A 16,704-nucleotide genomic window follows, 5' to 3' on the forward strand; every position below is an offset into this window, starting at 1 on the left:
TGACACAGGTGTCTGTCATCCCCATTAGCTTCCTTTTCACTTCAGAGGCTGGATACCCACCTCCCTGTCTAACAGCATCCAGCATCTTTCCCATAACAGTTCTGTTCTCATTCTAGCTTAGCTCCGAATCACATTTGACAAATAATTTCTTGAACAAACACCATCTCATTTCTTTTGGCTTCTTCTCAGGGGCAGATGTTTATATTCTGTCATTGTTTCAGCTTCCACTCCCATCATATTTTAAAAAATTCTGTGTTGCTTTTATTTTTTGAGAAAGCTAATGTCAAATGTACATTAAATGAAGCCGAATAGAGAATCTTAGTGAAGCAGGACTGGTGGTCTTGTTTACAGAGACATGGCCACCATCTTTTGGCCCTAACACTTCAGGAAGGGCACTTCAAACGGCTTTGTGTTTGCAGGTTTGAGCATCAGAGCATAGGATAGACTCTGGCATTCACTGTCACATGTTCCTCAGCTACTAGATCATCAGGTCTCTGCAGTAAGTTTCTTTGGTAAAGAAATTACTTCCCCAAATTTCCCACCTCCTGGCTTTAGTTTAGGTCTTACATTTTCAGCATCATCAATATTAATAGTTACTTTCATGATGTGTGTGGTACAGTTTGACAAAACTGGATCCATACATACAGCTGGAGAACATTCAGCAATGTCATTTCTATAGTCATTTTCTTCCTTAAGCTCCCAATGAGAGTTTCTGGGTCTTTATTATCATCTCTGCAGCCAGAAGAAAATTCTAGGCTGTAGCCTCCCATTGCTAGTCAGAACTGTTGCCCCAGAAGGATGCATTCATAATGAAGTGTTCTTTGCAGCACTGGGATAATCTCCACTCCATCGGTCGACTGTCCTTTCTGGTTATATGTTTTCCAACTTCTAATTCTACCAGTAGAATCCATGTATGTTTTTTTTTTTGTTTGTTTTTTTCAAATTTGACCCACTTCCTCCTGAAATTAACTTCTCTGAAATAATAGACTCTTTGGTATTCTGAGAAGAATCTGTTGGTTCTTGGTTTTCTATTTTCAAACTAGTCAGTCTTCACAGTTCTCAGGTAAGAAGTTCAGGTCGACAATGTGGTGTGAAAGGGAAGGTACTCCTTTGAGAAGGGGGATGAAAAAAGAAAGGACGAGTCTGAGGCAGGGGTCCCAGGAGATGCTGGTGCTACACAGCCCTGCTGACCCATTTTAGATTTCTCTAAAATGTTAAGATAATAATTTGTGTTGTTTTAAGCCACTAATCTTGTGGTACCATGTTTCCCCAAGAACAAGACCTAGCCGGACCATCAGCTCTAACGCGTCTTTTGGAGCAAAAATTAATATCAGACTCGGTCTTATTTTACTATAATATAAGACCAGGTCTTACCTAACATAATATAAGATGGGGTCTTATGTTAATTTTTGCTTCAAAAGATGCATTAGAGCTGATTGGCCGGCTAGGTCTTATTTTCCGGGAAACAGGGTAGTTTGTTAGAGCAGAAATGGGAAACTAATACAGATGGGAAAGGACATCCTAAAAAGAAGAACCTGCAAAATGCAGAGACTTGATGCATGACCTTTTCAGAGAATGAGGGAGGTTTGGAGTCTTTTGAGTCCATAGTCAGGTGGAAGAAGGGCTGGGGAGGAGATTTATATCAACAGAGACAAGTACAGTTACTTGCCAGACAAAGGTCTTCTGCATTTTAAAGTAGATTTCTCTCTTGAAAATAATATGGGCAGTGATGAGCTGGAAACATTGGAGGTATAAGACCAAGAGGATTTTTATATTCCATATAATTTTACTATATTCTACCCATATTAGCCCTTCACAAATGCTTAAATTAGATGAGTAAAAGAGGAAAGGTTTAGTTAAACCTAATATTATTCTCTACCATGCTTTTTTCTTCACTTACAATGATTCCTCATTTCCTCTTCTTTCATATAAGAATGAGCATACGAAATCATTATAATAAGTGTAGCAGTGTACTTTAATTTCTCCTAGGGAGCTTACCATACGGCTCCTGTCTGTTTGTTATTTAATTTAACTTGATCTGTTAAAAATCAGGCTTGTAAGAGCTCATAATGTCACACTCATTAAAGTGTCATATTCTTTAAAGAATCTAATCCCAAAGAAACATACATACCTTTGATAAGAAATATTATTTTGCTGTACAGCTAAGAATAAAAAATAAATGTGCAAAGAACAAAAATTAATGCATTTAAAAATATTGCAGTTAATTTTGCCTATTTAAATTTTTGCTTTAAAAATTGATTGGTCTGGGAAAATGCAACTGATTTAGACAAATGCAATTAGGTATTTAGATGAATGCAATTTGATCTTTAATTTGCCTACCTATTACAATAAATTAAAAAAAAAAATAACTCTCAATCCAAAGTATATGAAAGTAAAGATTATTGACACTCATCAACATTCATGAAAAATGCAAATTAATGCAAACTTGAGATATTTTATGCTGACGAATGTAGAAATTTTTAATAAGTATCTAATTTAAGAAATATTGTGGTCATATTGGTATATGTATTCCTTATAAGAAGAATTTACTAAGTGTACATTTTTGGACAACAAAGTGACATTACATAGCAAGAGCCATAAAATGTTTGTTTTAATTGACATAATTAACTTATTTTTGTAATAATTCAACAAATTATGATTCTTTTCTATTTCTAAAGAAATAATTCAACAGAAATTAAAAGTGTATTATCAAAAAGATGTGTAGAATATATTAAATAAAACTTAAAAATTAGAAACCATCTTATCTAACATTGAAGTATTAAATCAGCATACACCAACACTGTGAAATGCTATGCACACATTAAATATAATCATTATGAAGAACAGATAGAAAAAAAGTGGCTTAGTATAGGTAAGGTGGGAATATCAGAATACTATGAGCAGTATGATAACAAAACTGTATGTGTAGATTCTGCTATGCCAAAATGAAATGGAATCAATGTGGTAGAATTGTTTTTTATTTTCTTTTACATTTTCAGGGAGAAATATTTTTTAAAGTTAATGAAATTTCATTTGCAACTATAGGAGTAATTATCTTTACTGACAATGTGAAATCCAGATTTATCTTAAAAATTCTGGTTTGAAAAATGCAGAAAACTGAGACAAAAAGTTGCATCTTTATCTGAATATTTTTAGATGTGTATTTTTTTAAATTTAGCTTTAAACGTAGGAGTAGCTATAGTGAAACAATACCCTCAATTTTTCTTTTATAAAATAAATGAATACTCCTGCTTTTAGGCATAGTATTATCCTGGTCCTGTAATTTGCTTTATGACATCCAGAGAAGATTTCTCCTTCTTTCCATAATCTTGTATATTTAATTCATATTGCTGAAGTCTATAGAAAATCCCTTGGAAAGATCTTGGAATTCCCAGAATAGCTTATATTGTAGCTGGGAACGCAGAGAAACTTGTGTGATCTGAGAAGGTTTAATTTGCATCCAGCCACTGATTTTCTAAAGATCTTCTATTTATAATAATAATTTATATTTTTATATGATATCTATGCTAATAATTCCACTTTCTATTTTTATTGAACTTGCTAGAAAATTTAGAATATGCCAAAAATAGTGTTGATGAGAATTACAAATGTCTTATTTCTGGATTTGATATTCATAACTAGTATTTTATTTTTATTATGATGTGTACAATAAAATTTTGGTAAAGATTCTTTATCATATTTGGGCATTTTCCTTATAGTCCAATTTTACTTAAATTTTTATTTAAATATTTGCTCAAATTCATCAAAAACTTTTTAAGCACTAAACTGTCTATTTATAACACAATTTTGATTAATTTGTATTAATAAGATCCCTGGGATAAAAAAAAAAATGTCGTATATTTTTATAATAAACTAGTTCATTGTGGTGAATTTCTTTATCTTAATACTACTAAATTCAATTTTCTCTTATTTTATTCATTTTTACATTCAAATTCATAAATAGACTTTCTATATATGTTTTACATACTATATCTGTCAAGCTGGGAAGTTACCCTAATGATAGACTGATTTTTTTCTTGGGGGGTGGGCTGTAAATATTTCTTTAACACTGAATATTTCTGTTCTTTGAAACTTAATTTAAACTCCCCCCAAAGCATATGAGCCTGGTATATTATTTACTAATGAGTATTTTTAAAAGTCTTTCTGGTGGAAGATATTATTGTATGTGTAGGTATTCTACATCTTTTTGCATCAACTTTAGTCATTTCTTGAACATTAACCATTTTCTCTAAATTTCTAAGTGTTACTATAGTTCTTTTAATCTTTGTTCTGATGTGATTATATATTCTTTCTTCTCTCTGTCTTTATTTTGGTTTAATTATTTATCTTCTTACTTATGAGATATTTGTCTATTTTATTTATCTATACAGAAGACCATTTTAATTTGACTTTAAACCTTTCTTAAAATTTCCATTAATTTTAGTGTTTAGCTTAATTTAGTGTTTGCATCCTCCTAATATTATAGGTCATATATTGAACTTAATTTGTTTGCATCTTTTTTAATAAGAAAAAATAGATATACTTACATACCATAGATGATGCAAGAAACTTTATTCTTTCACAATTTTCAAAAATTTGCTAATTTCAAGTTTACTTTATTCCATGACCAAAGTATTCTTTAGAAGTCTGCTTCTCCTCAGGGTGTGTATACTCAATCCCTCTACTTCAAATCTCCCCTCACTTGTCACTTCCAAGTGAAGCTTTCCCTAACCCACAGCCCCTCCACTCTGTACTCCATAACCTTTCCTTCTGCTCTGCTTTTCTCCACAACACTTATCAGTAGTCCAAATATTACATCTTTAATTCTTTTTTTTTTGATTGTCCATCATTCCCTACTAATAGAAAGTAAGTTCCAAGAGGGAAAACATATTTATTTACTAAGTTTGTTCTTGCTCTATTCCTAAATTGCAAAACATTTCTTTGCTCAAAGTAAACACATAATATATATGTTTGAGATAATAAGTGAATGAATGAATTGATTTTCAGATGGCAAAGGTTTTTTTGTTTATTTGTACGCTGCTGATCTCACCTCCCAGTTTCTGTTAGAAGAGACTCAATATTAGTGTTATCGTTGTTGACTGAGAATCTGCAGAAGAGACTCAATTATCAAGGCTTTGAGAAGAGTTTACACCCTGTTTCCCCGAAGAGAAGACCTAGCTAGACAATCAGCTCTAATGTGTCTTTTGGAGCAAAAATTATAGTAAAATAAGACCAGGTCTTATATAATATAATATAATATAGTATAATATAATATAAAATATAATATAATACCAGGTCTTATATTAATTTTTGCTCCAAAAGACGCATTAGAGCTGATGGTCTGGCTAGGTCTTATTTTTGGGGAAACACGATAGTGTAGGATTCTGTTGTTTGTAGTGCTTAGTGAAACTGGGAGCAAACTCAAAACAATTTTGACTCCATAATGGAACTCAAAGAAAGGACTTCACACCCCCTGATTTCCTACAGGTAGCAGCCAGATCCACAAGTGACGAGACAGTCTATCTTTGCTTACTTGTTGTACACGGTACTGGAGTAATCAGATTATCTCATTAATGTCCTCGGTAGAGAAGAAGAAGGTTTGCGGTTTGGGGTTGAGGAATATCCATCCCTGCTAATCCTTGAGAATGGTGGTCCCCTCAATACTCTTCATAAGAGCTATCCCAACTTGTAAAGGAATTGTGACAAATTTCCTATATGCGCTGCATATCTTTCTTTTTTCTCTGCTAATCAATGTACCCCTGCTAAATAAACATTCATATATTAACTCTCTTGTGTGTTAAGCAATCTCACATGCTTTGAAATGAAGTCCTCACAAATTCACAAGCCAGTTGAAGGGCCAGAACAGTTTAAAAAAAGGATATCCAGATGAACATGTAGTTGCTATGTTGATAAAACTGTAGTTCTGTGATGGAAGACAAGACATGGAAAGGTAAGTACAGATACTATTCCACAGAGATAATAAAAAATGCAGTGCAGTAAAAATAACTAATACAATCATATAAGACAGAGAAAAAATTGCAAAAGGTTACATGGAATAAAAAGAAACAGACAGTGTAGAAGAGAAGAGAGAGAGAGAGAGAGAGAGAAAGAGAGAGAGAAAGAGAGAGAGAGAGAGAGAGGGAGAGAGAGAGAGAGAGGGAGAATTAGGACAGAATCAAAACAGTGAGAAATATGACCTTGTTATTTACAATTATTTAACTGTTTTAGGGTGTTTGTATAATTTATTTATTTTTTTTGTAATTTAAAACTGAATCTTTTTTAAAGCAGTTTTTGGTTCATAGCAAAATTGAGAGGAAGACTATCTTTGCTCCACTGTATTGTCTTTACTCCTTTGTCAAAGATCTGTTGACTATATTTCTGACAATCTATTTCTGGGCTCTTGAGTCTGTCCCATTGATCTATTTATCAGATGTTCTTCCACCAGTACCACACTCTCTTGATTACTGCAGCTTTACATTAAGTCTTGCGTTTGGCCAGTGTTAGTTTTTCATTTTTAATTATTCTCCTTTAATAAATTGTTGGCTATTTTGGGTGTTTTGACTCTCCTTATAAATTTTATGTTCAGCTTGTTGATATCTGAAAAACCATTTGCTGGGATTTTGATTGAGACTGCCTTGAATCCATAGATCAAGTTGGGAAGAACTGACTTCTTGATAATATTGAGTGTTCCTACCCATGAACATAAACGATATCTTTATTTAATTTTTCCTTGCTTTCCTTCACCAGAGTTTTGGTTTTCCTCATATAAGTGTGTCCCTAAGTATACCATTTTTGTGTGTGCTAATGTAAATGGTATTGTGTTTTTAATTTCAAATTCTACTTCTTCATTGATAGCATATAGAAAAGTGGTTGAAATTTGTATGTTAACCTTGTGTACTGAACCCTTATTATAATCACCTATTAGTTCAAGGAGTTTTTTTTTTTTTTCCCTGTTATTTTTTTTCTGATTTTCATGTAAATAGCTGTGTCATCTGTAAACAAAGATAGTTTTATGTCTTCCATCTCAATTAATGTAACTTTTATTTCTTTTCTAGTTTTATTGAATTAGCTGGAACTTCCACTATGATGTTGAAAAAGAGTGGTGAGAGAAGGGGACATCTTTGCTTTTTACCAGATCTTAGTGGAAAAGCTTCAAGTTTCTCAACATTAAGTATGATGTCAGCTATAGTTTTTTTTTTTTTTATACACATTCCTTATCAACTTGAGGAAGTTCCTCCTCTCTTCCTTGTTTACTAACAGCTTTGATCATGAATGTTGTTGGACTTTGTCAAATACTTTTTCTGCATCTATTGATATAATCATGTGATTCCCTTTTAAGCCTGTTGATGTTATAGATTATGTTAATTGATTTTCAAATATTGAACTAGCCTTACATATCTAGTATAAATCTCATCTTGGTCGTGATGTATACTTCTTTTTATACATTGTTAAATTAAATTTGCTAAGATTTTGTTGAGGATTTTTGCATCTTTGTTCATGAGAGATATTCGTCTATAATTTTCTTTTCTCGTTATGTCTTTGCCTGGTTTTGGTATTTGGGTAATTCCAACCGCATAATGAATTCCTCTGTTTGTATCTTCTGAAAGAGATTGTAGAGAATTGGTATAATTCCTTCCTTAAATGTTTGGTGGAATTCACTAGAAACCCATCTCTATCTAGTGCTTACTGTTTTGGATTTTGGAATTAGCTTATATCTGTTAATATACTGAATATTAATGGAGAGAATAGATTTTTAAAAAATATTATTGGAAATATCACTTGTGTTTCTGCATTTAGTAAGATAATGGTTTTAGGGTTAAGCTTACATAAATTACATGTCATGTTAAGAAATTGAACATCAAATACTACTTCCTTAAGTTTTTTTTTTTCCTGGAATGGATTACGAATTATGAAAGATGAAACAAAGATTAAAAAGATGAAAGATCAATTTGTCATCTATGGAGAAAATTTTCTCCTTAGATCTATTAATAAGGTATGCAGAAAAGAGTTAATATAGCAGACTGGATTGCTATTCTTTGAAAGGACTGCTTATAAGTTCGACTACTGGCTGGTATCTAGGAATTGGGATTTTGGGGGCATTAGCATCATCTAATAGAAAAGAGTGGCTCATGGGCCTAAACTGTACAAACCATGTGGGTACCACTGAACTCCCTTCTTTTCTTCTGTGAATTTGAAATTTTGTTACATGCTAGGTAGATTGTGCCCGTGTGGCCAGCACCTCATAAAACCCTGGGCACTAAGCCCCTAATGAGTTTCCCGGGTAAACAGTATATCACATGTGTTGTCCAAACTTGTTGCTACCGTGTTTCCCTGAAAATAAGACTGGGTCTTATATTGTATTTCCCCGAAAATAGGACTGGGTCTTATATTGATTTTTGCTCAAAAAGATGCATAAGGGAATATTTTCAGGGGCTGTCTTATTTTTTCATGTACAACAATCTACATTTATTCAAACATAGTCATGTCATCTTCTTTTGGAACATACTTTTAAATGTGTCCATCTGGCTGACGATCTCAACTGGCGCTTATTTTCGGGGTAGGTCTTAATTTCGGAGAAACACTATAACAGAATGAAGTTCAGCATCTGTGACTCCGCGGGGAGAAAACTTGTGGAAATTTGCACCTGTTTTTATCCAGACTTTTCCCCATATGCTTTTTTTCCTTTGCTGATTTTGCTTTCTAACCTCTCACGGTAATAAATCATAATTATAAATGACTATATGCTAAGTTCTGTAAGTCCTCCTAGCAAATCATCCAACTAGGGGTTGGTTTAGGGGATTTCAATATATATTCATATATAGTATTTTAGGTTTAGGGGATTTCAATATATTTCATATATAGTATTTTATGTTAGTGTATTTCCTATTATTGTTTCAACATTGTATTCCTAGAATACATGTCACTTGATTATGGAATAACAGTTTCTTAGTGAATACTTGTAGTCTGTTTGCTAATATTTATAAAGTTTTTGAATCAATATTAGTAAGTGATATTTTACTTTAATTTTCATTTTTAACTGTCTTTATCAGGTTTAAGTATAAGTGCTATATTTACTTCAAAAATAGTATTAGAAGTTTTCCTTTATTTTCTACGAACTGGAAAAGTCTGAAAAGCATGGGCATTATCTAGCCTTTTAAATTTTTATAGAATTTTTCTTTGAAATCATATGGGCTTGATGATTTATTTTGAGAGAGTGTCTTGATAAATTTTTCTATTCTCATATGGAAATTAGCCTATTTAGGCTTTTGATCTGTACTACAGTCAATTTTGGCAAATCATATTCCCCTAGGAAATTACCATTTCATCTTTCAAATATATTTCAGAGAGATCTTGGATTTTAAAATAATGTATTCCATTTCAGTGATTACCTCCTCATTGTCATTCTTATTTTCATGATATACGTTTTCTTCTTTTTTCTTAAGTTGCCTAGTAAATTGGTCATTTTGATAAACTTTTACTAAAAACAATGTCATTTTTATTTAGTAATTATAACCAGCTATTTCCCAATATCTATATTGTTGAATTTTGCTTTTGTCTGCATTCTTTCCTTTCTTTTGTTTCACTTGTTTTTCTTTTTCCATCTTTATTTTTTTAAGCTAGGAATTTCATTCACTTACATTTTTAATTTTTTTGATAAAAGGGTTTAAGACTATAAAATGTTCTCTGATCACTTCTTTAAGCTTTCCATATATTCTGATATAGAATACTTCTACTATCAATAATTTTTAGGACAATAATTAATTTTGGATTATAATTTATCTTTCATCCAAGAATTTAATAAAAATAATTAGAAAAAATTAAAAAAATAGTGGAAACATAGCTTATATACAATTATATTACATTACAAATATGAAATAGCCCACTTATTTTAAATTTCCAGATTAACCATTAATAGCTGCCGCAGTTCTACAGGATAACACCTATAGGTAGCCTTCACTTTGCACTAGAAAACTTCCTAAAACAGAATATGGAACAGCTTGAAACTAATGAGAAAATCGTGTGTTGGAAATAGAGTTTCTTGACTTTCCTATTTCTATCTGATGGAAGCCAAGGAACTTCAAAAGTTCACAGGCTGTGCTGAGACAAATTAGAAAAGAAACATTAAAAAAAAAGGTATTTGTGTAGAGTACATTGCCCAGAGATGCAACAAATTGGTCTTTCTAAAAATGATACTCCTGCATTGGAGACAGTTAAGAACTTGTTAGCAATTTCTACAAGTCTCAAGGGGTTCAAACTGTTCAGAAACAGAACAGAATATAGTTCAGTATACTTTCACACAGATTCAAAAGTTGTTGCAAACCTCACCCTAGAAATCTTCAGAGAAAAAATACTTCGCTACTGTTTTCTGGTAATTTTCTATATTCTCAGAATAATCCTCACAACCGGTTTAGGTTGGCCCCCATGGCCCATGAATCTGGCAATATTGATGGAAGTCATGACATTCTGACAGCTGGACCTCACTGAAGCCATGTTAGTGGGCAAGAGTGTCCATTAGTTTTAATCATAGTGGATAGGTTTTGTGAAATGACACTCACTTCTGCATATTGTTCTGCATATTGTTAGCTCTCCTTTATGGCAAAAAATATTTTAGTATTTTTTTCCTTTTTGTTACTTATCTGTATGCAAGCATCTAGTATTTTGATGATGATTCCTATCTTTATATCCCTTATATTTCTCTATTCTCTTCATTTCGACTACATTCTCTCTCACATCATATACTTGCCCAGACCCCACTACAAAACTTCTCTCCATTGGTTCCATGTAGTTTCCTCTCAATAATTCGTTAGTGAATCTTGTCAGGCTCCATGGTTAAGGCACTACCCGCTCTCACCTGAATGATTATAGCTTCCTAACTGGCCTTTTTGTTTTACCTGTTCCCCCTACAGTCCCTTCCTAACATGGCAGCTGGAGTGATTACAAACAAGCAAACATACATATAAGCAAATGTTGTCCCTTTTCTCTTGAACTGGCTCTAATATAGTGGCTTCCAGTGTCTATAAGAGACAGAGACAAATTACTTAAAATGGCCACCAATTTCCAAATGTTCTGAGCCTTTCTTTCTTATATCTCCCTGACTTTATTTCCTACCACTTCTCTCCTCCTTTATAACATTTCACACTCCCTAGATGCATTGCTGTAGGTATTACATGGACTCTGATGTTTATTTCTTCAAACTTTTTCTCATGATAAGGGAATGGAAAAGGAGTTTCTGAGATTTCTATGGAAATATTTTTTTAGTTCCACTTAAAATAATAATGTGAATATTTAATCAATTTTAGTTGTTCTTTTTCTTTTAATAAATGACAGAAAATTAAAAAAACACACATAGTTTTAGAAAAATATTTTATTGAGATCACAAATCTGTTTGCTTATGATTGTGGGTAGTTATTAAAGAGTATATTTAAATTTCTATTTTTGAAATTATACTTTATAGTCATTACTTTGGAGTTAAAAGCTGCTAAATTATATTAGTCTACAAGTATAAAGCACAGTTAAAATCAATTTTGTCAATGATAATATTTTATTTGAACAAACTGTATGCTACAAGTGACTTTTTGATGTAAATGTTATGTTAGTCCATATTTCTGGGCCTTTTTAAAAAACATATGTAAGCACTGCCAATAACTAATAATCCCATGGGACTTTAAAATCTCCTCAGAAAATATTTTAAAGAATAGGGAAGACATGATTTTTAGGAAACATTTTTATTGAGGGTGTTGGACAGCATTATCTCATTTAATTACTATAATAAAACAAGCAAGTCATTTAATCCTATTCACAACTAAACTGTTCTTTCAAAAAAGGCAAAATGGTTCTTTCAATGTCATACAGCAAATATATGTCACAACTAGGACTTAAATTCATATTTCTCTCTATCTGTAAATGTTTTCCTCTTTCCACTATCACACCATGGTCTCATAAACAATAATAACTACTTTTGATATAATAACCACAAATTTTTACTCACTGGTATTAAAATCTTTACCTACCAGGAGAAATGCTTAATATCTTCTAACATGTTATGTTAAATTGTTTAAACATATACTTTATGTCATGTACATATTTTAAGTGTAACATTTTTATTCTTAAAAGAAGATTTTAGAAATTGGAATAATTTTAGAAAAAAATAATTTTCTTTTATAGAAGGATAATGTACACAGAGAAAATTCATTGTTTTTGATGTACAGTTCTGTCAGTTTTGAAAAATATACTCAGAAGTGTAGCTATCACAACAATCAAGATACAGAAGTGTTCAATCACTGCCCAGTATTACACTCTTTGTGTTTCAATCCATTCACCCACCTCTAACTCTTCATAATCACTGATCTGTTTTTATGTTTTTTGTTCCTAGTTTTTCCTTTTCAAGAATGTCATAAATTGGAATCATATTGCACATAGCCTTTGAATCTGGCTTTTTCACTTGGCAAAATATATTTGAAATTTATCCATGCTGTTGTATGCATCAGTAGTTTGTTCCTTTTCATTGCTGAATAAATATTTCATTGCATGCATGTATCACAGTTTGTTTCTTCATATACCCATTGAACGTTCTTTCTAGATTTTTTTTTTTTTTTTTTTTTTAGGAACTAAAAAAGAAATCTGTTTATTGAGGGCAACAGGATACAAGCAATATAAAAATCAAAAGCTTATCTGGCTTTAACTGGCTTGTCTTTCTCTTGTCAAATGGGGGTGGGATTTTCTCTGTACATTTTCTAAGGGTCCCAATCTGCTCATGAAATCCTTATCCGGGGGAAGCTGTGGGGCAGGAGGATTCCGTAAGCGACCCATTGGGAGAACTCTTCTCAGGGTGGGCGTGACTGCTCAATGCTGCCTACTTCTTCCCTTTCTGCTTCATGTGTACTACGAAATAGTCATTGCACGCGATGGTGAGCCCCGCGATTAGCGAGAAGAAGCTCTGGAAGCCCACTCGGCCGTCTCGGCACTGGTCCAGGTCCTTCATTATTTTGTCCACGGCCAGAGGGTCTTTTTGATTTTCCAGAAATCCAGGGAACTCCTTTTCCATGAGCACTCGCAGGTCCTCCTTTGTTAAGTAGCCTTTATCCCCGGCAAATTTGTGAAATGTAAACATCATGATTTCCATGGCGTGTTCCATCTGAGACGGCATTTTGGTGAGGTCTGCTGAAACGGGACAGGCTGGGCGGGAGGCACTAGAGGACCGCTGGGCTGGCTGGGACGCGCGGCCACTCTCTTTCTAGATTTTGATGATAATTAATCAAGTTACTGTAAACTCTGTGGAAAGATTTTTGTTTGAACATAAGTCGTTTATCATGGGTAAAAACTAAAAAAAAATAGATTTCTGGGTTTTACAGTAAGTGTCTGTTTAACTTTGTAAGAATCCACCAGAGTAGTTGCAAAGGTAAATTTAGCATTGCATTGTGACTATATCTGTTAAATAACAGAATTTCCTAATACTAATACTGTACTTTATCTATTATGAAGAGCTGTGATCTAGAAAAATTCAGCCATTTATCCTAAACAATTTCCATGTTAGTCAAATTGATTTCACAGCATTCGGATTCATATGTTAATAATGGAGCTTTAGAGTTAATAATGAATACAAGTTAGTAGTAAGTTGAATTTTTTTTTTATAATAAAAATCTTTACTAAGGATTGGTCAGTATAGGTTAAGATAGACTGGAGTCAGAGCAATATGCATTAACAGGGTACAATGGTTCATAAAAAACTGAATAACTATGTACACAAATTTCTTAAACATTCCGTCACCTAAAAGGAAAAAAAAGAATGCACAGATGTATGGTGGAAAAAACATCATCTAACACTGAAACTGCTACAGGACTCCATCAACAAGTCCAACTTTTAGTGATGAACTACTCTACTAAGCAAACTTTGCAAACCCCCATCTACTCTAACAGGTCTGAATGGTTCAGTAGTCTAGGAACAGCGTGAGAATCCCTCGCACGGGTCGGGTTCCAGATAGCCACAGATTTATGCAGACATCATTATGTTATACTTTAAGGAAAGAGTTCCATTTACAACTTCACCTGAACTCATACAAAAATAATTTGGCCCTACACAAAGTGTCCTGTGAGCAGCAAAGTAATTAACTGTTAGCACTTCCAAAGTTGCAGAGGTATTGAGGCAAAGGGAAAAAAGAAAAATTAAAAAAAAAAAAAAAGGAAGAGAAACACACACACACACACACACACACACACACAAAGGCAAATTGTGACAAAAGTATGTGTTAATTTTCTGGACAGTATCCTCGCTCAAATTAAATGACACTGTATAAAAATTTGCTGGAGACACTATTACAATATTGAACCTTGTACATTGACACTTGAGTCCAAGCCATTCTGAACATGGTGGGAACCTGCAGTTAGGTTACCTTTCCCACTCAGTTTTCTCCTCTTGAGGTTCATGATTGGAGTGTGTCATTTGAGTGCAGTGTGAGAGAGTTTTCACTGCCCATGGGGCAGTCTACATTTTCATACCCCACACTAAATCGGTTTACGTAACTACTGCCTCCTCTGCCAGTTCTCTCCTCCTGGAGAAGAAGGAAAGTCATTTTCAGTTGTGTCCCCCTCCCTGTGAAATCCGGACTCAGACGTCCTCTGCCGAGAAGAACTGCCACTACTTAGCCCGTTGGCCAGCCCATTGCAGTCTAGCTGTGGCCTCTGCCTGTCACACAGGCTCAGATGATGGAGTCCTGCTGGTCTTTGGGGCTGTTGTTGGTACTGAGACAACTCTGGCTTCTCTCCCTGAGTTGTTGCTGAAGAACTAGAACGGTACGCTGCATTCCCTCTACTTCTTCATCAAGTTGAGTGATAAAGTCGTTCAGTTCCTCCTGACTGTTTTAAGCTCCTCACTATATTTCTTCTGTAAAACCAATGCTGCTTCAAGTTGTGCAATACTTCCGTGGGACAGATGCCTTCTGAGCTCTGATTCTCCTGGATGATAATAAGCATCCCGCACTTCGCCATTAACTTTTGGCTGTTTGGAACAGATTTGAATGATTAAGAGAGAACTTAAGTCACCTTTGTTAAAGCTGCACTCAAACGTTGGGACAATCTGGAATATTTATCTTCCATTCACCTTAGACACCATTATCACCAAGAAAAAGTCTGAATTAGTGACTTGTAGAATGATCTGACGAAAAAAATTCATCTCCAGCACTATGAGGTGTAAAGTTCCAGGCACTCAGTTCATCTGGGGCTTATTCCAGTTCCTCTTGAGGCTCTTCCAGCTCACCTTTCATTTTAGGAAAAACAAGTTGATTGCTGGGCCTACCATTGTTGATCCCAGCTGGGCCCCATTAGGCTGCTGGGCTTGCTTGCAGTGCTGGATTTGAGGGATATGCTCTTGCGTCTCTGCTTCTTAATGGTTAGACCATTACAAAGATATCTTCCTGGCCAGCAGACTCTCGCCGTGGTTGCTTTGGTTTTTCTTGCAACTCCCTTAAGCCAGTCACTTCACTAGTGTTAAGGTCGGTGTACTTGCCCTGCAAAGCCTGCCACATGCTTCAGGCTGTTTCCAGCTTAGAAGTAATTCATCACGTGACAGAACTTTGAAGTCTGATTCACTCAGTTGAACCTTTTCAGGAAGAGGTTCCTCGTTGGTCATCTTGAATCTCATCAGTGGCCTCCCCACGGGGATACAACCACCAGACCACCACCCCCCCACCATGGGGAGGGAAGGCGAACCGATCCTCGCCTGATGGGGACTTCCAAAGGAGGGGCTGAGCTCGCGGACCCCGAGCTATAAGTTGATATGTTTTTAAATGAATGTGTTCGTCAGTACTTTTCTCATTTAAATAATTAATATGCACTTCATATATTTAAATTAATGCTAATATAAAAGTATTATAAATGAAACCTAAATATTTCAAATAGAATAACTATATTGAAGTTGAAATTTATAAAACTTTCCTTTAAGAATAGTGGGATATAAAACTGAAAGCAACAAATGAACAAGACAAACCAAACAAACAAATAAAAATCATAGACACAGACAGCAGTTTAGTGGTTACCAGAGGGTAAGGAGGTGGTAAGAGAGGGTAAAGGGGATCAAATATATGGTGATGGAAGAAGAACTGACTGGGTGGTGAACACACAATGTGATATATAGATGATGTATTATAGAAATGTACACTTGAAACCTATATAATTTTACTAATCAATGTCACCCTAATAAATTTAAAAAAACATTTAAAAAAATCAGGGAAAATAATTAAATTGTTAAAACTTACTAAGCAAATAAAAGCATAATATTTAACTTGAAATAAAGTAATGTGCAATAAAATTACTGTGCAATAAAATTTAGCGACATTGATTTGACAGCCAGTCTTTCAAAATTATAGTTTGTTCTCAGATGATCATTCTAAGGGCACCTTAACATTTGTGACAATTAGATTTCTTGTAGAAAATTCTAAAATATGGAACACTAATTAAGGGGTTGAAATGGAAATACTCCAGCTTCTTCAGATGGAGTAACCATTCCCCAGAAGGATTTTAGTTCGGTATATGCTTGTATCGCTGAAGAAGAATCTCATGAGGACCGCCTGAGTGTTAGTCCTGCACTGCTTGACAATCATCTCCATATGATTTGATCAGGAAAGTCTAGTTATTAAACATAATAATAATATGTTCACAACATGATTTCAATGCCTTAAACAGACACACACATTACGCAGGTTATCTCTAG

General features: G+C 33.9%; 1 protein-coding gene and 2 pseudogenes across 1 annotated transcript; all 3 read right to left on the bottom strand.

The window, feature by feature from the left end:
* Window positions 1-375: 375 nt before the first annotated feature.
* On the bottom strand, window positions 376-1,804 carry LOC117018081 (ADP-sugar pyrophosphatase-like; annotated as a pseudogene).
* A 10,805-nt stretch (window positions 1,805-12,609) lies between these two features.
* Window positions 12,610-13,180, bottom strand: LOC117018170 (protein S100-A10-like). Its single transcript, XM_033099008.1, has one exon. The coding sequence runs from the start codon at window positions 13,145-13,147 to the stop codon at window positions 12,854-12,856; it is 294 nt and encodes a 97-aa protein (XP_032954899.1). The 5' UTR covers window positions 13,148-13,180; the 3' UTR covers window positions 12,610-12,853.
* Window positions 13,181-14,312: 1,132 nt separating this feature from the next.
* LOC117018289 (pre-mRNA-splicing regulator WTAP-like) lies at window positions 14,313-15,624 on the bottom strand (annotated as a pseudogene).
* Window positions 15,625-16,704: the final 1,080 nt, after the last annotated feature.

Source organism: Rhinolophus ferrumequinum, chromosome 26, assembly GCF_004115265.2.
Source record: "Rhinolophus ferrumequinum isolate MPI-CBG mRhiFer1 chromosome 26, mRhiFer1_v1.p, whole genome shotgun sequence".
Lineage (NCBI taxonomy): Eukaryota > Metazoa > Chordata > Mammalia > Chiroptera > Rhinolophidae > Rhinolophus > Rhinolophus ferrumequinum.